Source organism: Lutzomyia longipalpis, chromosome 2, assembly GCF_024334085.1.
Source record: "Lutzomyia longipalpis isolate SR_M1_2022 chromosome 2, ASM2433408v1".
NCBI classification, from domain to species: domain Eukaryota; kingdom Metazoa; phylum Arthropoda; class Insecta; order Diptera; family Psychodidae; genus Lutzomyia; species Lutzomyia longipalpis.
The window spans coordinates 37,135,586-37,161,330 of NC_074708.1; the positions used below are offsets into that span (position 1 = coordinate 37,135,586).

Sequence of the window (25,745 nt, forward strand, 5' to 3'; positions counted from 1 at the left end):
TATTTTAAAATTTTCAAATCATTCCCACGACTCACTAAGATAGCGGTGATACCAAAAGTGCCCTTGATAATTTTATACTTCAATTTTCTACACGGAGCTCGGCTCAATCTCGGGCTATATAGATTTCGCCGACTTGCCATAATTCAATGTTCAAATTCAACTGTAATTCATTCTAATTCTCAACAATGGCAAATGGGATTTTTTTTCAATTTGATTTACTATCATTTGAAAAAAAAAAATGTAGAGAAAATAATTAATAGAAAAATATTCATTGCATAGAAACTACATTAATTGGCTTATTTTGTTAAAATTGATTTTTTTTCCTAAAGAAAAAGTGGAAATTGTCCATCGATATGCCTTTCATATAGATTGAAGTTTCTATTTACCCTCAATTTATTTATTGCTCAATTTTGCTTTAAACTCTCCATGAAAAAAAAACTCTTCAAATGTTTTTTTTTATTGAAAACTTTCCTACTTCCTCTCAAAACCTTTGATGTCTCTATCTTTAACAGAATGAACGGAAGTGACCAATCTTCCTTCTTTTGTCTATGCAATTGTCTTTTGTGTGACAATAAAAAAATCAATGTATTGATTTCTTTTGAAGAATTTATAGAAGCTTTCTTTCAATTTGAGGGGAAAGCTTGCAATTCTACGAAAGGTAAACTCGCGCGGAGGATTTCGTGAAGGATTTGTGGGGTTGTTTTCTTTGAATTCACCATTTTTTTCCAACTAAAGGTATATAAATTTTTGATAAAACGCCAGGTGAGGGGTCTTGCACGAGAATGTGAAAATTTCATGTGTGTGGTTTCCTTATAAAAATGAGATTAATAGAGATAGAAATGGTGGAGGGTCGACCAGGAACAAAAAAAAAGAGAGAAGAGAAGAAAGTCGGGGTAAGGAAATAGAGTAGAAATTGCATGTCAAGAAAAATTTATTCTATGAATATCATAAAAATTCCTTCTTCAATAATGAAAATGGGTGTTGAGGGAATTGTAAAGAGGCGTGACATGTTTTGCCACATCGTTTATACAATTTTGTCACCCTTCTATGGGTCTCACTGTTAGAGCCTTGACGGCCTAGCTCATCCCATCTCACTCCAATTCGCCAGTTAAACATGTGAAATCCTCGGTTTGGTCGTCTCATGTAGGCTTGACATTGAAAAGAAATTTCCACGCGGCGAGGAAAGAAAAAAAAACTTACATGTACACAGCCTATAAGGTACCTCCTAAGGGACCACTTACTACTAGGGTGTAAGAGCGAGGACTAAGGGATTAGATGGAATTACGTAACCATTCTTAGGCATGTCAAATTTATATAAAATATTATGCAATAATTGTCGCAATGAGATAAATGTATTTATTGGGTTGCCGCTCTGCATGCAATGCGCTACAAAGTTTTACCTTCGTCTTAAGCTATATGCAAGAGAGCATTTAACACAATTGTATGAATGTGAATTAATGTCTTCTAGATGCAAAACAGGGATTTTCTCTCATTCTCCTTTTTTTTATCCCTTTCTTCCCTCTCTAACCTTCCATGCAACTCGCGCGTAGAGACCTTTTAATAAAAATAATATTAAATCATTTTTTCCCATGAAAAGGGCGCAACAGGATCACACTTGCACCACAATATTTACACACTAATTCATATAGAATTTCCAACTCACATGATAATTATTATTCACCTAGACACCATACACATAGATCAAATATTATGATTAAAATAGACACACTCTCGCGACTGTGAGATTACGGTGGGATTAAAAGTGATTAAGAGTGTGCTTTATTCAATATGAAAAGCACTTTAGTTAAATATCCTCACAGAGAGTTGAGTGAGAGCTTTCAGCGAGCTTTCTAGCCTCATTGAATTTCCTTCCTTCTTGTTTAAGAATTTTATTTAATATTTTTCTTAAATGCAACGTACGATGAAAATTAAATAGGATTTGCAACAAAAAAAATTCTCTTGGTGGTTTTTTGTTTCAAAGGATATTTAAAAAATTTCTGAATACCTATGTATGTATATAAAACTTTTGAAAATGCAAAACACTTTCACAGAAATAATTGAATTAAATGTTTTTTGATAATCCTTTCCGTATATTCCTCTAAAATTGAATACTGTAGCAAGAAAAAAAAACTCTGTTTAATGAAGAAGACAAGCAAGGGGCGTTTATCTGGCAAATATTTGGAAATATTCTTACCGAATATTTCAGAATAATCTGAATATTTATTATTATTTTTAATAATTTCATAAAAATAATATAAATTAATTTGAAGAAGAAATTTTAGAACTACTTCTATGAAATTTCATGAATTTTAATTGAGAATTGAGGTATTTTTTATTCCCAATTAAACAGAGCTTTTTCTTACATAACTTTAAATATTTCCTACAAAATACGAATAATTTTTAATCAGATACTCACCCCTTGGAGACAAACAACCACGCATAGAAGAGAGTCAAAAACAATTAATGCAAGAGCTTGCGATGAATTTTAATCTTCTAGCAAACTCCATGAAGACATCAGTAAACAAAGGATTTTCAACTTTTTATTCCATTTTCTCATTTTATTTAAGAAGCACTGAGAAGAAAAACAACAAGAGAATTTTCTTGTGAGATCCCTTTGCCACTTTTTCTCTGATAAATTGTGTCTATACGTACACCTTTCCTTCGTCACAGCCCCCGACAGAGGCTCTGGGGCAAAAAGCGAGTTGTTTAAATGTGAATTGAGAATCACAACAATGTTAAACAAATAGATAGAGGTACAGGTAAAGGAGAGAAAAGTAGATGTCTCGGCGAAATTTCGTTGAATGAATTTGAGAAAGGAGAAAATGTGCCACGATGGCAGGACATTGATATGGGCTAATTATTCTAACATGAGAGGTAACACAACAAAACCTATATAAAATGAGAAGAAGGACAATAATGAGGGGGAAATTTCCTTTTGCAAGAGCTACTCTGCAATTTAAATTAATGCATTTGACTCCTCTTCATCAACTTTCTTCTTTGGGAATTTCTTTGACGAGGGTATATTATATTATTTTTCAAGTCTCTCTCTCGGTATTTCAATTATGCACCAAAATGGGGTTTGTATTTTAATTTCTTCTTTTTTTTACCACTCTCTCTCTCTCGTACTTCCTGTGACCTAAAACTTTTGCTCACTTTCCACACAGCAATTGCTTGACTTTTGTTCCCTTTTTTTTGCATAAAGTTCTTCCCTTTTGGTGGAAGGGAAAAATTAGTGTGATTAAAATTATGCCAGAGAGGCTCTGGAAGGGATGAAAGAAACTCTTTTACCAGCCCACAACTCAAATATTTACCGAGTGTTTGTGACAAGGCAAATTTTGAGGAAAATTTCCACACAAGAGCAATGAACTTTTCACTTTGTAGGCAAAATTCAAGAGAGATGTATTTGGAAACTTTTGAACTCTGTTTCACCTTCTTCCGGTGTGCTGCCTTTCCGTCACAGCATGATGGTGTTACCTTATTTGTAGGTAGTTCTGCAAGACTTACCCCCTACACGAAGCAGGTTTTTGTTAAACTGGAATATTCTCCAAGAACCATCCCTTAAAGATAAAGTTTTGTCATGAAGATCTCTCCTCTTACCTGGAAAGAGAAAAGATAGAGAGGTGTGTGAATATTTAATTGGGCGAAAGGAAACTTTCTTCCTGTCATTGTTTCATTAAGAACTTCTTAAGGAAATCATTCATTGATTTCTAATTTATTTTAAAACAAATCCCTTTATCATTTTATTCTTTCCATGAATTTATAGAACTAGAAAATCTCTTTTCGATCAATTTATATTTTTAGCCTCCCATAAAAGGTTTCTTGCAAAATTCTCTATTCTGTTTTCCATTCGAAGAACCATATCTCGTGCTGAAAAGCAATTGATATAAATTATATTGGGGATGTGTGAAAGGAATAAATTTATCTTCTCTACTACTATTCAATTCAGTTTTGTGGTGAAGAAAAACATCTTTCGATGGTCAATTTGGTTTCTCCTTGGAACAATTTGTGGACAAATACACAAGGCCCTCCAGCGTCTTGAGGAGCACACGAGAGAGAGGAGAAAAAAGAGCTGTCAAGACATTGAGAAACATTTTATGTGGTTTGATGCCATCTGTTTGAGCACCCAAAATGACCCACATTTATTTTGTGAATTTAAGTGCGTACAACCTTATTTGTCTCATCGCAATCATCCATTTCTCCATTTTCAACCCCATCTTTTAGGAAGTTTTTTTTCTCCTTTCTTACTTCTTACATGACAATGGGGGCAATGATGGCGAGACCGCAAAAGAATTCCTTGAAAATTGCACAAACACACATGTTCTTCTCTATCACGGATGGGTTTATTGACCTCTTCTATCCACCCCTACACATGGCGAGTTCTTTGAAGAAAAATTCCCGAGAACATCGAAAAAGGTCTCCCTTTGGGATTTTTCTTTTTTGGGAAATTGGCGACATTTAGATACCATTCGATTTGCCACACCCCCGCGTAGGAAACTAAAATCATGTTCCAGGACTTTGTTCTTCATCCACTCTCATTCTGCCCATAGCCGTACGAGTGGACGGGGGAAAAGAATAATCGTGAACAAACAATACAATTCCCTGATTGTTTTTCCACCCCACACTCCCGGCAATTTGAAAGGGAGGATATTTTGGAGCCACACAGCGAGTTCATTCGGAAATATTTCGTCGATTAATTGAATTGCCCATAAAGTCTGGGTATTGACTCTCTCACAAAATTCCCTCGATATACTTTGTTCTACAAACTCTATAATCTCACACCCTTGTAGATGATAATCCCAAAGGGGTGTTTATCTGGGGAATATTTGGAAATTATTCCGAATATTTGAGCATTGAAGTGAAGAATCTCTAAAATTCTGCTAAATGCGACGAGCTATTACAGACTTGAAGAACTAAAGATCTAAAGACCATATTAAATGATCGCAAAATGATTAAATACTCTTCTTAAAAAATATTTATTTAAAACAGAATTCTTTTTCTTTTGAATTTCATCATTTTATTCTTCAAGCTTGGGATATTAATTTAGCTTCTTTTGCTGCAAATTTTGAAGACTTAAATACTTCGTAGATTTATTGTGATTTCAGTTAAAATTTATTTAAATTTTCTATATTAATTCCGGATAAATGAATATTTTTCATTCACTTAAACACCCCTTGTGAGATTTATCCACTTGCAAAGGGCGAGTAATGGTGGCTGGGAAAATAAAACTGCGGGGGAAGTGAAAAGATTCATCATATATAGTGCAAGTTGAATCATATGTTCAAATATTTGCTAAACTGTAGAGAGGATACCAATTGAAAATATCGATCAGCCTAGCACACACCCCCATCAAAACCCAATTAGAGAGTAGATTATTTTTGGAAATCGCGGAAATTCACAGAGTGAACCACTCCTTTGCCACCCCCACACAAGTGCACAGTTGCTAAAAGCTCCGGAAAATTGTTTGCAACAAGACAGGGAAATGCTTTCAATTCGTGAATTGATAATTTACAATTCTGATTGGGGCAAATGAGAGAAGAGTTTGAAGAACTATTAAATAAAGAAATAAATTATTTTAATCAAGATAGAAGTTTCAACAGAGAAATATTCCTTCAAACTCTTCTCAAACGAAAGAAATCTCTCAGCTGCATAAATCCCCAACAATTTCCCTCAAATGTAGAAGAAACCACACAAACACTGATTGTTTTCTGGCTTTAAAATTGCACGGGCGCGAAAGGAAAATCAATAATGAAAATGGCAAAAAAATGCTTTTCTTCACTCTAGTGTGCATTGACCCATGAAATGGTATTAGAAATTTTTATAAGCCATCTGCATGCTGCTACCTTTTGCGTCTTGTTAAGAGTTGAGGAAAAATTGCGAAAAGCATGCATTTATATGTTTATTGCATCTCCGTTCGCGATATAAATCAATTTTCCACGTGTATTCATCTTGAAAATTCACCACGAATTTCCCAAGAAATCACTCGTGAGGATTTATTGGATGACTTTTCACTCCTGTGCTTGTGTGCCTGCAAAGAAGCTTCACAAGACGAAATCACCCCCCCCCCCCCATTCGAAAGGAGAAAAAACCTCTTTAGGAAAATATATTTTTCAATCTTCAACTTCAACATCTCTTATCATTTTTCTCTTTTCTCCCCTGACGCATGATATCATCTTAACTTAATTTTATTTTCCCTCAAAGTGCTTCCAATATTGCTTTTTTTTCTGTGTGGAAATTCACTGCATTTTCTCCTTGTTCTTCAATAAATTGAATTTAACATTGGGGAACATTTGCAACAAAATCCTTGATGAATGTACGAAGATTTGCAACAATGAAATCTTTTTTTCTTCTTCTACTTTCTTATCCTTTTTTTTGCAAAATTGATGAGGATGACATGACAGAGTTTTGCTACATTTTTACCCCCAGGACATATTTTTTTGTCGTCCTCTTCATATGCTTTTTGACATGTGAAGCCAGAAATTGATATATTTTGATCAATTTCTCACAACAATCCTGTCAATGAAACCTCCTTCTGTATCCCTCTCGGGGCAATACAGCAGCGGACAGAATCTCCAGAAGATTTAATTTATTTTTTTTATATCACATTGTAAATATACGAGAAACATTTTCCCAGGTATATATTGACGTAATAAATTACCCCAACGTTACTTTTATAATTTTCACGAGACTGAGTCAACAATTTCTCGGATTTTCAGTGCATGAAAAAAAATCTAATAAAGATAATTTCATTTTTCCTCACTTGAATTTTCCGCTTTGGGTGTGTGCTTTGAGAGCTTTTGTGAGCTTTCACGAGCATTGATTGTATATAAAAGTCTCCAAAAATTGTCTTTGCTAAGCTGTGAGTACATATCACGTTTGGAGACTTTTAAATCTTGATTTTTCTTGATTTATTTTCAAATGTGCGAAACCGTTAAAGTCTCCAAAGCATTTCCCCTTCTTTTGGAGACTTGTTCGACTTGTTCACAATTTTTCGCATTTTTGAGAGAAAGAAAGCAATAAACAGCCTGAGAAAAAATGATAGAGGGTGGATATTTTCACGCTCCCAAATCTCATTGAATTTTCCAACATAAATTTTTGAGGAAGATCCTCAAATGTGAGTAAACTCCCCAAGATAAAAAAAATGAAAGGGGATGATTCTATGATGGTTTAAGATTGATGGATTAGATTAATTTCTTTTATACACCACGAAAATTGAATTATTCCCCAATTTATTGTCTCAAGTGAGAAAATGTGTTTTCCATTATAGAATAGCGGTGGAGATAAAAGCAAAATGTGCGATAAATCTACTTTGATATCATTCCCATGCAACCATTCTCTTTCACATACGCCAATTTTCCATCCACCCTCACAGATAATTGCACAACTGAGAAGCTTTTGACACTGTGAAAGCTCCTGAATTCCCTTTTATTCCCATTTGAAAAGAGAACAAAAAGCACAAGAGGAAAATTTTCCATGAAATGGTAAAAAAAAGTAAATTAGAATTGGTTCAGAATGTCCATCTCTCGTTCTCAAGAGAAATATATTCAATGAAAATTATTTTCAACATTTCCATGTCAAACGAGAAGCAAGGGAAAATTGCTGTCGCGCTGAAGACACAAAAAACCAACCTCAATGCATCTCCAATTGCGAAGATTCATCATTCTGTCAGGGATGTCCAACCGTGTTGACCTTTCAATCCTTTTTTTCGCAAATTTATTTGAATAGAAAATTGGCCATTGAAAAGTTTTTCTTTCACGAAGTTTTTCTATTGAGAAAACTTTTCTCTATTGGTGGGGCGAGAAGAAAAATGTTTGAGGGAAATTGGAGTGAGGGGTAGGGAAAAACTTCAAATCCGGAAGAACCTATATATTTGGCAATCTTGTTAAAATTTTTGAATGGAAAATGTGAGGAGAAAATTCAAAAGCCTAAGAGATTGAATTTTCTTTAAGGCGTTATTTTTGATTTATCGATGGGAAAAAGGTAACTTTTTGAGAAAGTTTTGAATGAATTTTATTCTCATTATCCGCTATAGAATTTTTCTCGCCAGAGGGCTTTATTGTACAACATCTATGCCATCTAGTGGGAAGAATTGATTAACGTTTTTTTCACCTTCTATTTTTCAACATAAAACGTACAAAATAAACTCCAATAAAGGAGCATAAAATTTATAGAGATATCAAGTCCAGTCGACGAAAATGTAAATCACAATGAATGTCCGGGTTCGGCGGGATTTTTTTCGTAGCATCAACAAAGGGTGAGAAGACGTATAAAACCGCAGAATATCAAATGGGATTAGTGGATAAAGAGGATGAAGTGGATATTTGAGAATATGCTGGAAGGAGTGAAGAATGAAATCAAAAAAGGAGAAAATAGCATTTTCATAGTCGTATGTGTGTAATAATTCAATTTTTTTATCATGCAACCTTTTTTGCTTCACTTCCACGTTTTTTCTTTATTTCTTTTTAACTCTCGCTGTATCCCCAGCACATTTTCCATGCATTTTTCCATCTTGCAAGCTATAGCTGGGGCAAATGCGCTCATTTTTTTGTCATCATCATACAGGATGTTGAACATTGGAGCTACAAATCCACGAACATTCTCTTTTTTTCACGCTCTCTCCCTCTCATTCATGCTTCCTAACATGTGCTAGATTTTGGGGTTGATTTTTTGCACTTTAGCAAACTGTGAGGGTGTAAAAAAACTTCATGATTAATTTGCATTCACCACGAAATGCTTTCACAGAGTGACACACACAAAAGGGAAGCAAGACAGGGTTTCCTCGATGCGGAAACTACTTACTTTAGAGAGTTATAATTTAATATGAATTTCAATGCAATCATCTTCTTTGAAATGTGCCTCAAAGGGAAACTGTGCAGGAGATACTCTGAGGTATCGCAACACACACCACAAACTTTGTCCAAAGAGGAAATTATATTTTGAAGAAAATTCCGAAGGTTTTCTTCAATAATTGAGATTTCACCATGAGAATCTCCATTGTTTTCCACAAATTTCCAAACTCGAGACGAAATGAAAATCAATTCAGTGGTGTGGCAAAATTTATCCTTGGGCTGTGTTTTTTGGGTGAGATTGGCGGAAAATGTGTGCCACTGTGGCATATTTTTTGTCTCTCTAACGTTGCGAAAAAATGTTTGCACAGTGTTTGGGTGAAGTTTGAAAATCACAATGAATTGTTTATGTGAATGGGGCAGAATATAAATTTTAAATGTACATCCACAAAGTCCCCGGAGGCCAATTTTCACGCCAAAACTTATTGGAAATATTTCAATAATTGCTTTTTAATGTAATGTAGTAGATTTATTTCAAGTGCACATGTTGCGTCACTAGATGGCGGTAGTTTGTTAAAGTTCTTATGTTATTTTTACAGCAAATGATTTACAGCAAAAGATAAGAAAAAAAATATTTCTTATTAATTTTCTTTATTTTTTTTTGTAGAAATTAAATAAATAAGATGTCTAAAAAAAAGATTTCAGAAGAAAATTTAAATTGATTCATCAGAAAATGTTATAATTAGATTAAAATGAGGGGTGTGTCTTGGATAATTCAAAAGAAAATGATGGCAAAATAATCTTATTTCTTTTCCTAAAAAAAACGACAAATTTCAGATAGAAATCCATGCCAAAAGAGAAAAGAAAGAGCAAAAGAATTATTTATAGAACCTTCCGTGTGGTGTCGAGAAAAAAATCCAACCAAAGGGAATTGTAATGCGATTAACCCCAGAGATTCCGTGTGTGTGCCTTTCTTCTTCAGAGTTCAGGGTAAGTTCTAAAGGCGAACCCGTCATACGAAATAAAAAATGGGTAATTGTAATATGATGAGAATATTACCACGCGTCACGAGTTATCATAATAACACGATGTATATGTCTCTTTGTCTCCCTTTTTCACGTGTTAAAGATCTTCTTTGCGTGTTTACCGCGTCCGCCCCTTTGGCACACTTCTTCATATTATATTTTCTTGTCATTTCTCTTTGGCATTGCGATAACCTTTTGCGAGATTTTCTTTACGTTTCTTCCTTTTTTTCTATTCTTTGCTAAGAAAAAAAAATAACAACAAAATCTCTCCATATCACAAAGCGGAGAGAGCAATTTCCTGAAGTCACATGTTATATGTACATATGTATGTAGAATAGATACATAAGGGGCCAATTTTGTGAGAGCGTTAGTCTGGAGTGATTTTCGATTTCCGGCCCTTTCGATAGCTAATCTCGCACCAATGCTATTTTGACTGTATCAAGTGTAATTTATACGTTTGGTGCATTTCAAAGTTTGCCATTTCACATTCCCCGTCTTTTCGCTATATGGATTCCCCTTCAATGCTTTCACGCTGGGGGAATGCATGATTTTCCATTTTCACCTCCCCCAAGAGAGCCAATATTGATGAATTTTGTCTCGATATCCCCCGAAAATCTCCCCCTGAATTCTGATGCTTGTCACTTCTCTTTCGCTTTTTGGGATTCACCCTTTTAGCAGCACAGGACTTGTGTTTCTCGCTCGTAGTAGTGGGTGTGAGGGAGGTTTTTCCCATGGGGTGGCTTGTGGTTGATGAATGACGATTCAATCGAAGATGAATTACATCGATCAGACATCCACAAACTTTACCCCACGGGCTCAAAATGCCCCGAGAATAATCTTTTTAGTTTGGTGGTAAAGTGATGGAAATTTGCAACTGTCGAGGATGCTAAATGTTTGTTAATTTAAATTCTGATCACATCCTGCCATCTATTGGGAAAATTAGTCTTAGGCTACGGGGCAGATGTTTGATGATGAGGTTAATATGTTGAAAATTGTGGAGATTGGGGCTAAAAAGGTCAATCAAATATTCAGGAAAAACTTAAAATAATATATTTCATGTCTGAGAAAAAATCCTAGAGTAAGAATTTTCCTTTAAGAATGCCTTATTAGATTTAACTCTGTGTCATTGGGAAATATGATATTTTGAGCTTCTCCCTGGCCCTTAATTGACTTTTTTAACCTCCGCTCTCATTTTGTAATTTTAAGGGATTGAAAGGGTTAAAACGTATCTAATTTAAAATTCATAATTTAAATTCAAAACTCATGATAAGTAATTTAATAATTTATATACCTGATTTCTGGAAAATTCTTCTGTGTGCGTGTGTTTGTGCAAAAATGCGTTGAAAAGGTGAATTATTGTAGCATTTTGAGAGCAACCAGGTTAGCAATAATAAACAAGAAGTATTTTGTCAACAGAAATTTAATAATAAAAGCAAAGAAGAAACATTAATAATGAATGAACACCCAGAGGAATGGAGAAATAATCTTCCACGTGACTTTATCATGTAATTTACGAGCAGCTAGAAGTCTAATTAGATTCATCAATATTTGATTTAGTCACTTCTTCCTAGAGCTTCACTCATCTGATGTGAGTTTTACTCCCAACTTCACATTATAATCTCCGAAGGTATTAATTATTCAAGAGTGATTAAGTGAAATCTTGCAATAAGAGCCGCACTGTGTAGTGAAAGAAATTGGAAATTTATCCCTCTCATTGAAGCTATATAGCGATGAATTTCCCCCAAAAATTGCGGATTTTCTTCTCAATTGTTTGCAAGTCACGCAGACTTGTAGTCAAGTGTTGGGAAAAGTGGAAAAAAGTCCTCCGGAGGGGATCAACCCATGAATTTTCCTTCGTAAGTTCTTTCACCTTCTTTCCCAGCTTACATATATATAGGAGTGCGTCTGTATGTATATATTGAATGACTGTAGCATCGTGATATCTCGAAATGTGAACTTTGTGACGTCTCTAAAACTCGAAGCTCTACTAAATCCCACACGGAGCTATATAGCTCTTCTTCGCCTCCGCACCAAAATTCACTCACTTACAATAATTATTGGATTATCTCACAGAAGCGACCTTAATGCCAATGGCTCTTGAGATGATTCTCGCACACTGCCAGAGTGTAGAGGAAAATTTTAGCCCATAGAGAGGCTCAAAAGCGACACATTTAAGGCAAGAAAAATTGCTCACATTTGACCTTCGTAAGAGGTATAAATCCACATAGTTTGTGGCGAAGGTTAAATTGATTTTCTCATTCCACATTGGCCCTTACTATATACAAAATTGGATGATTCTTCCGGTATATGGTAGCACTCATAAATTCCAATAATTCACTTACATTTGCATAATCAATGGATTTGCAAAATATTTAGCGAACAATTTCCCAAACAAACTCCCCTGAAAATTTCATCCAAATTCGATATTTCGCCGTAATACGATTATATTTTGCAAGCAGGTTTAACTGATAGCTATCATATTTAGTTGTTATCCTGATGAATTAAAGTTTTCGATTTAATTTAAAAGTTTTAGTCTCAAGGAAAATAAAAATTTTGTCTTTTTTTTTTAAATATTATTTCTCATTAAAATATTTGCATTAATTAATTTATAAGTTTTGTAAGTTTTCATTTTCTCAAAATTTATGCAAATTTATTAAATCCAAAAATGATAATTTTCTGTGTTTCTTATTTCATTTTCCCTTCAGCATTCGCAACATATTTTCCTGGCATTGAAAATTACATAATACCTACATAGCGCAAATAAAAGTCCAATATTAATTAAACTTTTATTTCCAACTGAATTATTTAATTTAAAAAAATCTCCATATAAACAAAAAATCAAATTAAGAATTTTCAATTCCGAAAAACATTGTTTTCCCATCAATTTTTTTTATTTAAAATGAAAATTCTCCATTTTAGGGGCTTTTCATTGTTGTGAGGGTGGAAAATAAACTTTTTCTCATTGAAAAATTCGTGAAATATAAATCATTGAATAATTTAATTATTCATCCAACAGGATAAATTACCTTCATTGACATGTGAATAGTATATGGAGAGAGACCAATTTGATTGGTGAAATATTGACGTGGAAAACTCTTCAAGTGTGATTAACATCAATTTCAGAGCCTTTTCAGCGTTACATATTGAATTATGTGCTGTGAAAAATCAATTTGGGGTTAAATCCTTCTTGACTGTAAATCAATTGCGTGAAATTCTTTTATTTTCCATGGGATAGGCATGAAAAATGAGGGGTTGAGGGAGGGGGAATCCCAACGCGATAAGGGTTGACGTTAATTCAAAAATTCTCAATGAAAATTCTATTGGAGAGGTTGAAGTATTTTGCGGATATTCTCTTTTAATATGTATCATTGTATATTGTGTCAATCAATTGGGGTCAATATGGGGCGTATTTGTACCCAACTTTGATCCCATTTTTTTTCTATTTATTCACCGTGGTCTTCAAATAACACAGCGAGGCCGCAAATTTATTCAATCAATAATTTCACGTTGAAAACTTCAAGTGATGATTCATCAAACCATAATAAACCGTCCACTCTGCTGTGTGGCTTGAAGATACCATATTCGATATTTCTGGGATTAATATTGAGAGCTGATTTAGTAGTGCTCTGTGGTGGTGAAGTGATAAGATGAATAGGGAATTATTATCCATTCTAATGCAATTCTCCCGATCAATTGCACAACCCTCCCAATCCAAAAACCCACCCCAATTTCCCTGTAATTATGTCTGATCATGCATTCATATATTCGCAAAAGGAATTGGAGATGGGGATGAGAGGGAATGATGGGAATTTGAATTTCTATGACCTCTTTCCCATCTATCTCTTGTATTTTGTACCATCATCTATTTTAGTCAAAATGTCGATAATGGATGTGAATTAATGTCCATTAAATAAATTATATATTCCCCACATAGGGTGCCCGTATTATTCCACGTGGATAAGTAGTTCTATGTTTTTGCCTCTCAGCATTGAACGATGCTTACAAACTCACGGGAAAAGGGGTTTCCTTTTGTCTTCCAGGTATCCGCCTTCAACTTTCACTCAAACTTTTGAAGAAATATTTGGATAGGCTTTCCTTCCACTAAAATATATAGCTTGTTTGGATAGTAAAGTGAACATTACGATGGGCACTATAACTATGTATTATTTTTAATTAAAATTTAAATATTTATCTTGGAAAGAATTTATGAAGAATAAATTATTAAAATTTATCACAGATACTATAAAGAAAAGTTTGAAATTAAATCAAAACGTCGCTGTTATGCAAAAACCATCAAATGGCAGCTTTATTTAAAATACTTGACAGTTTGATACTCATTTAAATTTTAATGTTTTGATTGTGAAAAAGTAATTTAATTTCTCTTTGATCATACTATTATGTTCTTAATTATTTAAAACAAACCCATAAATGTAACTAAAAATCCACATAAATTGGCAAAATTTTCACCACGTGAGAGGATTAATTTCATACATATACATATATGATTGTGAGAGAATTTAAATTGAATACGATGCAAAACGTGTTGGGTGCGAGTGAACGTTAAATTTGGTAATCCATCGAAAATCCACACAATTACTCATCTTTCAAAGCTTTCAAGTCTCCCGAAATTTTCACTCCCAAAAACCACCTTCACTCACCCACAACATATAGAGGAATTATATACGAGAGACATTGAGTGATGAAATGGAGAAATTACCCTATTAAGAACCATCTCCATCAACATGGTGTAATGGTAAAAGGCGCGAAGGAATTATTTTGAAAATTCACTTTTCATTGCGTTGTGCTAACAAAGAAGCTCATCAACATGTACTGGCTTGTATATAATACAAACTTTGGTCGTAATAGATGGGAAAACATGGTGTGATGACAAATAAGTCAACTTCTAATTTACATAACTCATAATATAAATAATTTTAAAAGGCTCTCATGGTAGCCACAAATGGTGTCTGTTTGCAAATAAATTCTCTTCTACTATGCCCCACAAGAATCATTACAGTGCCAAAAAGAGCGAGCTTAAATGACAAATTCGTCACACCAACAACACTATATATATATTTCACGTCAGCATTGCTATATGTACAGTAGGTACATTCATATATAATTCAAATAACGCGAGGGAACTCCATAAAATTAATTTTTCATTTGCAACTAGAATTTTATTTTTACTCCACCATTTCCCATTGCAAATGATATAGCACTAATGATTTTTTTTCTTCATCATTTTCTCACTTTGATCATCATAATATCATTGTTCTGTTACCATTTTTCGCTGCATAGTTCATGTTTTTTTTGCATATCTCAAGCTCATCGCACTTATTAACCCATTATGCGATGAGACAAGAAGAGTAAACGTGATGGAATTTGCGCATTCTTATCTTCTACTTGCGCGCGGCTTCTCTTTGTCCCCGTCCCGCGTGCAAGACCCTCCAAAAAGAAGGTATTTGTGATTAGAAATGAGGAAGATGAGGCACGCAAAATTCATCAAGTTCTTCACATTCCCCATGAGCATAATATATATTAAAAAAATCCACACTACTGCTGAAACCTTTGACGAGTGGAATAGCAATTGTATGAAAAAAAGCCGTTTGTTTTCGTCTTAATCTCCTCATTTCTTCAATTGCACGCACACTTTTTTTTGTCTGTAATAACAATAAAATAGCATCAAGGTAGAGCATTCATATATACACAGTCTGCCTTCAATTTAAACGTGAGTTTTTGTATAGAACGAGTGATTAATTCGAGGGGGTAATCATGAGCAGATGTTGAATGACTTTTTACAATTTTTTTCTGTTTCTGAAAAAGTACTAAAGGAGCAGATATTTCAATAATCTAATTCAAATTTCAAAGTTTTTAGACAAAGATATATGATTAGTTTTTCCGCCAATTCAATTACCCAATAGGTGGCGCCCCAATCATTAGGTCCTCTATTAAAGAAATTATCCAGAAGATCCAAGCTAAATGAATTTTCTAATAATTCTTTTAAAGTTAAACCCTCAAGAATGAAATGACAAACCCCTTGTGATTTAATACAATTAATAATACAACTCTGGAATACAATAAAAAACACCCTTCCCTTGTTGATCTCGCTCTCTCTATGTGTGTATTATGTATTTTGTGTGCCCAGAGAGACATGGAAAAATTCACATAGTTGATCATTATTTTACACAAGGAATAATCATTGCATTTCTATCACAGAAAGATTCTTACAACTTTATTCCTCATACGTGCACGTTGAATAATTTAGCAAAAACATAGAGCACGAGTTTGTGAAGAAATTTGCCTCTTTTACGAGCACCTACACACGGTGGAGAGCCTATGCTAGGAATGTGAAAACAGGGTAAAATTCAATTTCCTCCGCGACACTCGGGAAACAAGATCGTTTCACGGAAGAAAATAAGAAAATTGGGGTGAGGGGGGTTGGCAAAAAAAACGTTCAAGCTAAGAAGTGAGAAAAGTGGTGAGACAAATTAAAGGGAGAAAAGTTTTTCAATATAATTCCGCCAATTTGCTTCGCATGCCAAAATTAGATTTCCACCCATTTCCACACATTTCGAGGATTGCTCCTCACCACCTCCCGCACCCAAAATACAACATTGTGGTCAAATTGAGAAAGTTTTGCAGTGCAAAGATCTCCACAAAGGGCGATGAGAATTGTGCAGCATATATTTTAAAAGTTTCTTGATTGATTGACTTTTATTGTCAATTTTGGGTGACACAGTGGCAGTGAAGTAACATTTTACTGCATCAATTTTGAGCCACAAGAGTATTTCCTCAAGATAAGAACAAGTGTGGCAAATAAACTCCATTAGTGAGTCAGCATAATTTCATGTGAGAGAATACGCAAATTTTGAGGTGTCATGTCTTCTGTTTGAAGTAAAGGTTGAACTAGAAGAAATAACCGTCTTTTTGTAAGAAAATGCCGTAGTTAAGGAGAAAAAATCTCAATAGATATTGCCTCAATTATGTAAAATTAATGATTAATCACAAATGATTTTAGAATAGAAGTTTTGAAGTAAATTACATCGATAAATAAGGAATAATGATTAAGGAAAGACTAGCCAAGTAAGGCTAAGAAAGAATTTAAACAGACTTGTTTTAAAGCAGCGACATCTAGTAGCATATTTTCAATGAGATAATTCACGGAGAATTCATTACATTAATATGAAATCATTTCTATTTTAAAACAAATAAAATAAAACCATCAGAGAAAATCAATAAATCAGACATTTCATTTGCCACAACCTCTTGTGGCAAATACGATGTGAATATGCCCGACTATATACATATATAGCAAGTGTGGAGAAGTGTTAAGGAATGAAGGGAATGCTATATGAAAATATTTATATATTCCAAGTGATATTCATGGCCATTAGAATATTCCTCAGCAGGCTCTCTCGCTTGACTCTCTAAAATGTGATGCAATAAATTTTTTAATTGAAAGAATTTGGCTTCTTCACACTTGACTTAATAATGCGCAAACGAGACATACGTATACACATAAAAAACAACTTAAGCTCTGTTTATTTACATTTAGCAGCAAAAATATGAGTCAAGACGAGAATGAAAAAAAAAAATGATCAAACTGTAGGGAAAACCAGGGTATACGTGGAAGAGAAAATCTAATTGGAAAATTGCTGACCTGAATTTTTCCAACAATCCCTCCGTAATTCCTCCCTCATTTATCTTCAGTGGCACCTCTTCTTCTTCATTTTTTTTCACTGTGTGCCAAGCCTATATATAAAATGAGAAAATGTGGGTCTTGGGGATGAGAAAAATGTCAGACATTCTTTGTTTTCTCTCTTGCATGATTTGTTGTTTAGCATGCAAATTCATGCGGCGATGTGAAAGGAGAGTCATCCCTCAAGGCAACCCTGCCCCCGCCCCTCAGTTATTGAAATATTTATAATGCAGCGATAATAATCTTCAATTTTCTTTACAATTCTACTCCATTTATTGTATAAAGTTGAAAATTTCATTTTCCTCACATTTAATTTGGGGAGCTTTTATTTCCAATTTTCCTCCAATCTACCCCAAATCCACACCCCATACAATGGCTCTTTTTGCCTTTCCTTCGACCTTAATTGACTCTTTCTCTCGCATATTTTCCATTGGATTGTTGGGAAAATTTTATGAGAGATTTTTCATTTCCTTAACTTCCTCAATGAATTTATTAATCAAATTATTTGCGCGCCATTGGATTTGTTTGACAAATGAAATACGTTTATTTTTAGCAAAAGATTCTGGGCTTTCTTCTTGGGTTCTAAGCATTCAAATGGTGGGGATTATTTAACCCAATTTGTCCAATTTTGGAAAATAACAAAAGAAATTTCGTAACAATTTACCGAATTTGGAGAACAAACGAAAGAATTTATTTTCCTAAAGAATTTATCAATAAAACTTCCTGTTGAGAAAGAAAAAGAAAAGAAAATCCTCCGTTTAAACAATAAGATCATCAGTGCAAAACTATATTCTCTTTGACAAAGAACAATTCATTATTCTTTGAAATAATTTATCATTATTCTTTGAGTTTTTTTAAGTCATGTTCATGATTGAATTCTTCATTTGGGCAGAACATTATTTGCAGCAAAATCCCCAACATTTTATGCATTCACTGCACACAATTTCGTTTGTCATTTCCAAGTGTAGTATACCCTTTCCGTTTTCTCATGTCTCTCGAGACACTAAAAGCGGAAGACAGCCGACAAAGTTTGCTCCAACCAGACAATAATAATAATTTATTTTTCCCTCCACAGCGGAGTTTTTCCGTGCTGGAAAATAGTTACAAATTTTATGGGGAGGAGTATGAGGAGACAGCAGTTGAAGTTCTTTTTTTAGGGGGGTGTGGGGGGCTATACCTTTCATGGCATCGTAAGAAAATTCCGAGCAATCGTAAGAAGACGATGAAGTCAGCACAAGTACTTATTTCTTACTCTCCTTTTGCCCAGGAACTCTTTTAGGGATTCACTCCTCCATTTAGGAATGCAGCAGTGCCAAATTGTCTAATTCCTATTCGCGTGGGAATTGCTATTCCTTTAGCGCCATGAACGAATGAAAATAGCATGAAGAAGCAACTTTTTTTCCACCACCAATAGGACACGTATAATTTGCTTGTGCATTTTTTACCAACATCATAAATTTATCTGTTGCTCAAATTCACTACACTTTTACACGCTTCGTTTGTCTTTTATTGCTCCACGTTGCCTTCCGTGAGTGGTGTGTCAGCATAAAAATACTTCCTCGCCACATATCCTTTTTATGCGCCAAACCCATTTGGTTTGGGTGGTGGTGGTGAAGGGATAAAATTTTTAAGGAAAAGAATAAAATTAACTTTGAAAGACCAGTTGAGACAGTTGCTATCCTCTTTTATTTTATTTTTTTTACCTGGACACGTATGCAAATATAATATGCGGGACTATTTATTAAAATGATTCACTCGGTGAGGAGAACAATATGAAAATTTACAGAAAAGGTAAATATTCTTGGAAATGTTGAAAGAAGCCAAAGAAGAGTCATGTGCAATTTGTGTCCAGAGTTGAAGGATTTTTTTGAGAATAGTTTTCAGTTTTTGTGCTGCAGCAAAATCAATCATTAGTTTTTAATTATAAAAAATATACTTAATGACAAAAATTAGTCAAAGCGTCGCTGGAAAGAGTAATAAAATAAAATCAGAGATTAAAATAATCTTTGATAAAATAATAAATTTCATAATGTTTCCTATGTTTTTCGGTTTTATAAGAGACCTTCTTCAGGCCTTCTCATAATATACTAACTGTTTGATTATTTTGAATAATTTTAAAAGATTTTTTTCTTTGCAAAATTATCTTTTTTCTTAAAAATTCTTTTAAAACGAAAACCAATATTAAAATAAATTCACAAATTAATTGAAAACAAAATAAACCATCGGATCATCCAATCATTAATCTTTAATCTCTCTCTAAAGCAACTCAGTCTAGAGACTGATGGTGACATTCTATATCTCATTGCATGTGGTGTGGAAAAGACACAAAGCATAAGAAAAAAAGAACACCACAGAAACATCAGGTGAAATTAAATTGTGTAATGTTGTTTTGGGAAATATGTACATCTGCGAGAGAGTTCCAATTCCCGCAGTAAGCGGAAATTCCCCCCAAAGCCATATGAGAATAATAGAATTTCACTTTCTTCGGCGACGTCTACCCAGCAGAAGGCTCGCTCCCACACTCTGCACTGAAAGTGACACGAAAATTCATCTCAATTTGCGACAAAATTCTCATTTTCTTTTTCACTGCAAAAATCATCTCGATGTGAAGAATCAAAAAGGCAAACAAACTCCCAGAGGTTGATAGGAAAATATTTGAAAGCAATTCACACGAGTTTTTGTGCAAATATTTGACTAGAAAACCAACTTAATTTGTCATTGACGACGCGTCTTTATCAGAGGCGTTATGGGGTACATACACAGCACACACAAAATAGAAAATAAGCTCCCGCCTTATCAATTTCTGCACAATTTGCAAGGTGGAATAAAAAGACATCAACCACCACACAGGTAAATATAAATCAAACGTGACAACTTTGCCATTTTTACGAGCCAGCAAAAACACCTCTATCTACCTTTATTATTTTCATTTAATATTTTAACGATCGAATCCACCTCTTTTCCATGCCTCCCGTTCTTCCCCTCCTAATGGAGCTCACGAGACCCCATCCGTGTGTGGGTGTCTCTCTGCAAAAAACCCATGAATTTTGTATCAACTCTCTAACCATTTTTATCTAAATTTATTGATTTTTCTTTCCCTGAAAATTTGCTTAAAAAAACCACAAAATTAGTCACAGATAATGTTGGTTACACACAATTTTTAAAAGAGGTTTGTGGAACATTTATCACAAGCTTGGAATAACTTTATGAGTTCAGAAGCTCTTCAATAAAATAAATTATCTATTTTTTCGTATGATTCTCAGTCAATGTATTGTGCGAACAGATGTCACAATATCGCATTTCATTCCATTTTATAGCGCTAAAGTCGCTAAATCTGTTTTCACATGGTTTTCAGGCAAAGAAATTCTTTCCAGTATGAGAAGGAGTTGATGAGTTTTATTTAGAAGAAATAATAATTAATATTTAAAGTCGTAGCAGAAAGGGGTGAAAACAAAAAAAAATACATTTCCTTAACTTTAAGAACCCTTAACCCTTTAACGTCCAACGTGAAACATAAAAACATTGAAACATGCGCTCTTTTATCGCGATTTTTATTCTATGAATTTTTTAGAGGATTTTTCTCACTCAGAACGTCTTCTTTGACCCCTTATTCGTGAATTTGATGCATTTGTAACATGGAAGAACAATTACATTCATAAATAATTGAAAAAATAAAATGTTTCACGTTTGGGTCAGCGTATGACCCAAAAAACCTTAAAGGGTTAAAATGGGAATAAAAAGAACGACTCAGAAGTGAAGTTTTAAAAAGATTGAACAAAAAAAAAATACTTTTAGAATTTTTGAATTCGGGTTATCGGCTTTGGATGAATTCTAACGTTCGACATTACTTTTGTATCGTCTGACGTTTATTTATTATTTTTCATTACATTTCTTGTTCAGCGTTTGACCTTTCTTTTCTAACTTTACACGTTTCATTTCTATCGTTTAAAGTTTCTTTTCGCCAAAACTCAGAAATGAAATAATTTCAAAATGATTTACGAAGAAACGTCAAACGTTAGATTTGCGCCAACTGTCAAAAGCTATTAATTTGAAATGGAAGAACCGTTTATAATTGATTTAAAGACCAAATGTCAATCTTCTCACTGACCGTTTTTTATTCTCTTTTTTATTATCCTTTAAAAATAATTTTATAATTTTTTAAGAAGTCCCCTTGGGTAGATTTCTAACTACGCTCTACTCCAAGATTTTTTGTGCCTCCTTGTGACACTTTTGCACGGCATGTACGTACCGTATGGATTCCAGGAGAAAGACAGAACGGAAAGAAAGAGCAAAAGGGACTCTTCAACGCGAACAAGGTCCAAATAGGATAAGAAAAAAACCTCCCAGAGTTTTTTTTCCACCGAAAACACTCATGCTGTTGAGTTTTCTCACTTCTTCGCTCACTTATATGATTATGTTGGAGGAACGAAAAAAAAATGATTGCGCCTCATAACTATATTTGAGTGGATGTTAAACATATTTGTGGGTTGATCTTTGGGTGAGCTCTGTGTGTGAAGACATCGTGTCTGTTGGCAGCGATGACGATGTTTTTTGCTGGTTCTCCAACCAAACCATCCGCGGGAATTACTCAAAATAGCAACGTACGTCATTGTTGCTTCTTGCACGCGGCGCGGAGAACCGAAAAAAGCATCGCGTACACCCATGTTTTTGTTTATAAAATGCTGAATTTTATTGGTTGGACGAAAATTGAATAAACGCCACAATTGATATTGTAAACAACCGTCTTCTCGAAAGAGAAGAAAAAAATTCATTGAGAAGATTGATTTAGTTTATTTATTGTACGTTTTTTTCACACCCAAGAAGAATGAGTTTAATGGGTTGTTTTGGGTCGTTATGAGCGGGTGGATGGGATTCTTTAAACAAGAGGGTTTGAGGGGTCCCATGAGGATCTCTGTGCTGTGCACAAACCAGACAAGGAACCCCCGAAAAAATCTACTTTATCATTCTGAGTTTCTTTCTTTTACTTCTTCTGCCCTTTGTTGGGTATACCTAAAATGTTTTCTTTCTTCCACGAGATGAATATTTTCTTCTGTTGTGGCCTCTTCATTTTGTGTGGAGGTAAGGAACTGTGAGTAGAGATATTGTAGGTCCTTTTGTTACAGTGAAAGGATCTTCTAATAAATTCACAATCTAACACACTCTTGCGCGCATTCTTCTCCCAAAACGTTCACCGTTTCAAATGCAAAGTGGTTGTGTTCACGGGAGGGACAGTGTACGTATAACAACAGATATATAGAAAATAGGTAAATATAGGGGGTGGAAAACGCAGCAGAGGAAGAACCCCTGAAAGCATCAATTTATGTTGAGTGTGTTGTATGTACCTGGGCTGAATGTATTCAGGTGTATTTAATATTTCATTTGTATGGGGGCGATGGATTGCGCGTCGGCTGTTTTTAGAGGTGCTCAATTCACAGAGGGCTCAATATATGAAGGGCAAACACACTGAGAGGAAGGTGTTTAGGGTTGAGGGTGTGTATGTATGTATTAGAGGCCTCCTTGAGCATAGATAGCATATCCTAACTCGCATGTTGTGTACCAAAAAAAAACCCGATGAGGGGAATAAGTAAAGCGGAATAACAAACAAACCATTTTCATGTTGAACCTTTTTATATGGCTCAGCTCTCCCATATGGAATTTAATTGTTATTCCCTGCTTAAACTTTAAACAAACCCTCCCCCGCATTTGACTTCCAGTAGTACCATGCGTGGGGATTTTATGACATTAAACTCCTCACTTTTTTCCCGTTTTTTTTTCTTGTGCAACACCGGAAAATGCGATAATTGCAAATTTCTGGGACAAAGATGCGTTGCAGCATGAATATTATTCATTTTTCATACATTAAAATTAATGAAGAACTTTAACAAGAAGTATTTTTTTAAACGAGAAGTCTTTGAAATAACTCTACATCAACTCTACATTTCTCCTGATAAGATAAATCATTTTATTTATGGAGCATACATTTGATATAGAAGACTGGTACAAAACCCCAGGAAATGAGAGCTAAAATTATGTTTGAAGAAATTAAATTTATAAGAGAAATCGAATAGAAGGTTAATAGAATTTCTTCCAATTCTATTTTTAAAACAGAAAAATATTATGAGATGACGTGATTATGTATATAAAGTTTGATAAACAAATAAAATGTAATTAATTTTTTATCGGTGGGATTTAAAGTATTTATATAAAAAATGTGATGATGCCACGATTAATTCGCGATATGCTCTCATTTAATTAATTTTTTTGAGATTTGAAATTTTATTCTTATCTATTTTTACAAAATTAAAGAGCAAAAATTTAGATTTTTTATAAAATAGTAATTTATTCCATAAGGTCGAATTTCAAACATTTTTTAGGGTATTTTTTTTTTAATTTTCATGAAAAAAAAGAAAGAAAAAGCCTCAAAATTAAATAAATTCATTCACAACATTCCTAAAAATTTGCATTCATCAAAATTAAGACTAAAAATAAGCTAAAATACCCTAGAACTCCTTCAAGGTCAGAACGAATTCGAGATCAGCTGCAGCAACAACAATAATGCACTCTTGAATGGACTACGCCTCATAGAAAAATGAATTTACAGCATTGCCTCAGTGTGAGGCTCTTTGAATTGATTTTCTTTTAATTTAATAAAATGGGAGCAAAAAAAATGAAGCAACTACTGCTGCAACAAAGATTTTGCTCTTAGAAGTAGAGAATCGTGCGCTCCAGAAAGGCGTGGAGGAGGCGACCGGGGCACCGGAAAAGTGGGTCGCGAACTCACCTTCAATGCAAACGACGTGGTCACGAATTTGCTGTGCTATCTGCTGATCCTGGATGAGCTCAATTAGGTCGTAGATAGCATAGATGGATGGATGGACACTCTCGAAGCGCTGAATTTCCTGCCTAATGGCCAGGGAATTGGTGAGAAATGACTGCAGTGGCCGGGAGTTCATTCTGCACTGCCCTCGAACTCTTTTTTTTTTATTAACACTTCAACTTCTTCTTCTTTTCTTTTAACACTTTGAAAACTTCCCCCAGAAAAACATACCAAATGGGAGTTTAATTGAGCATCAAGCACAAACTCAAGCACTTCCGAATCATTTTTGCATTTCCGGGAGCCCGGAAGTATGTGTGTGGGTAGTGAGATGTGCAAACACAGGGCGATTTTGGTAAAAGCTGAGTATGTGTGACCTCAAAAAGAAAAACGTAATCACATCAAAATTCACGACAGACGCTTCACAATTTGGGGTTCTCGTCACGGGGTAGTTGGCACAAATTGCACTCCATCGCTTTTCGACGCGACGTCGCCACAAACAATTTAATTAAACTTTTCCCGAGGGACACGATGCGAACGAGGTTTTGATTTTTAGTTCGACTAAAAATAAGTGACAACGTAGATGGAGATAGTGTTTGCTCAGCGATGAGCGCAAGAACGCGAGAAATCGCCAACATTCGCGCCGAAAGCTTTGAATTTGAACTTATAGCTGAGTTATTGTGTGCTTTTGATCGTTTGCGTTTGAATTTGAATTGCATTTAACGGTAAAAGCTCAGGGGCTAATAACTGTCGAAACTTAAAGCACCTTAGAACCCTTAGAATATCTAGTGAAATAAGTTGGTTTTTGTTTATTTTTATGCTATGATTTATTTGTTGTTTGATAATTTTTTAATAAAAAATTTAAAAATGTTTATTGTTTTTCATTTAGTTTTTACAGTTTATACTTTAAAGTCTCTAGAACCGTTAAAAACCTAAAAAAAATATTTAAATGAAGCAATGATTTTTTTTAAATATGCTTAGAAATTGATTCTTTTTTATTCTTTTATGTTTTTATTTTATTGAAATTAATTTATTTCACTTTAATTATCTAAAAGTTAAAACTACAAAACATATTAGTAAGCAAAAAATAATATTTATGCATTTTTTAAATCATGTTTCGTACTACGAACAATTTTAGTAAGATATGTACAGTAAAGTCTTACTGCGAGGTCTTACTGTAATGTAAATGAATTTGGGGAAAAAATGAATAAATGATAATTAATTTAAAGAATTTCATGCAAGATTATTAAATAAAATGAATATTACTATTTAATTCGTTATATGTCTGCATTGAATTTAAATGATTCATTGAGATTTAAAAGGACAAAATTTAATCTTTAAATCTTTATCTACAAAATTGATCCATAAATGAAACATTTTATAAATCATAAATCAGTTTAAACAGGAGATTTTATCTGCAATCT

General features: G+C 34.1%; 1 protein-coding gene across 1 annotated transcript in view; it reads right to left on the reverse strand.

Annotated features, from left to right (window-relative positions):
• The window catches only part of LOC129790530 (centaurin-gamma-1A), a 59,053-nt gene extending 34,156 nt beyond the window's left edge, over nucleotides 1–24,897 (reverse strand). Inside the window, exon 1 of the mRNA XM_055828064.1 lies at nucleotides 24,289–24,897. Coding sequence (XP_055684039.1) covers nucleotides 24,289–24,460 — 172 coding nt within the window. The 5' untranslated portion in view covers nucleotides 24,461–24,897. The remainder of the gene's footprint in view (nucleotides 1–24,288) is intronic.
• Nucleotides 24,898–25,745: the final 848 nt, after the last annotated feature.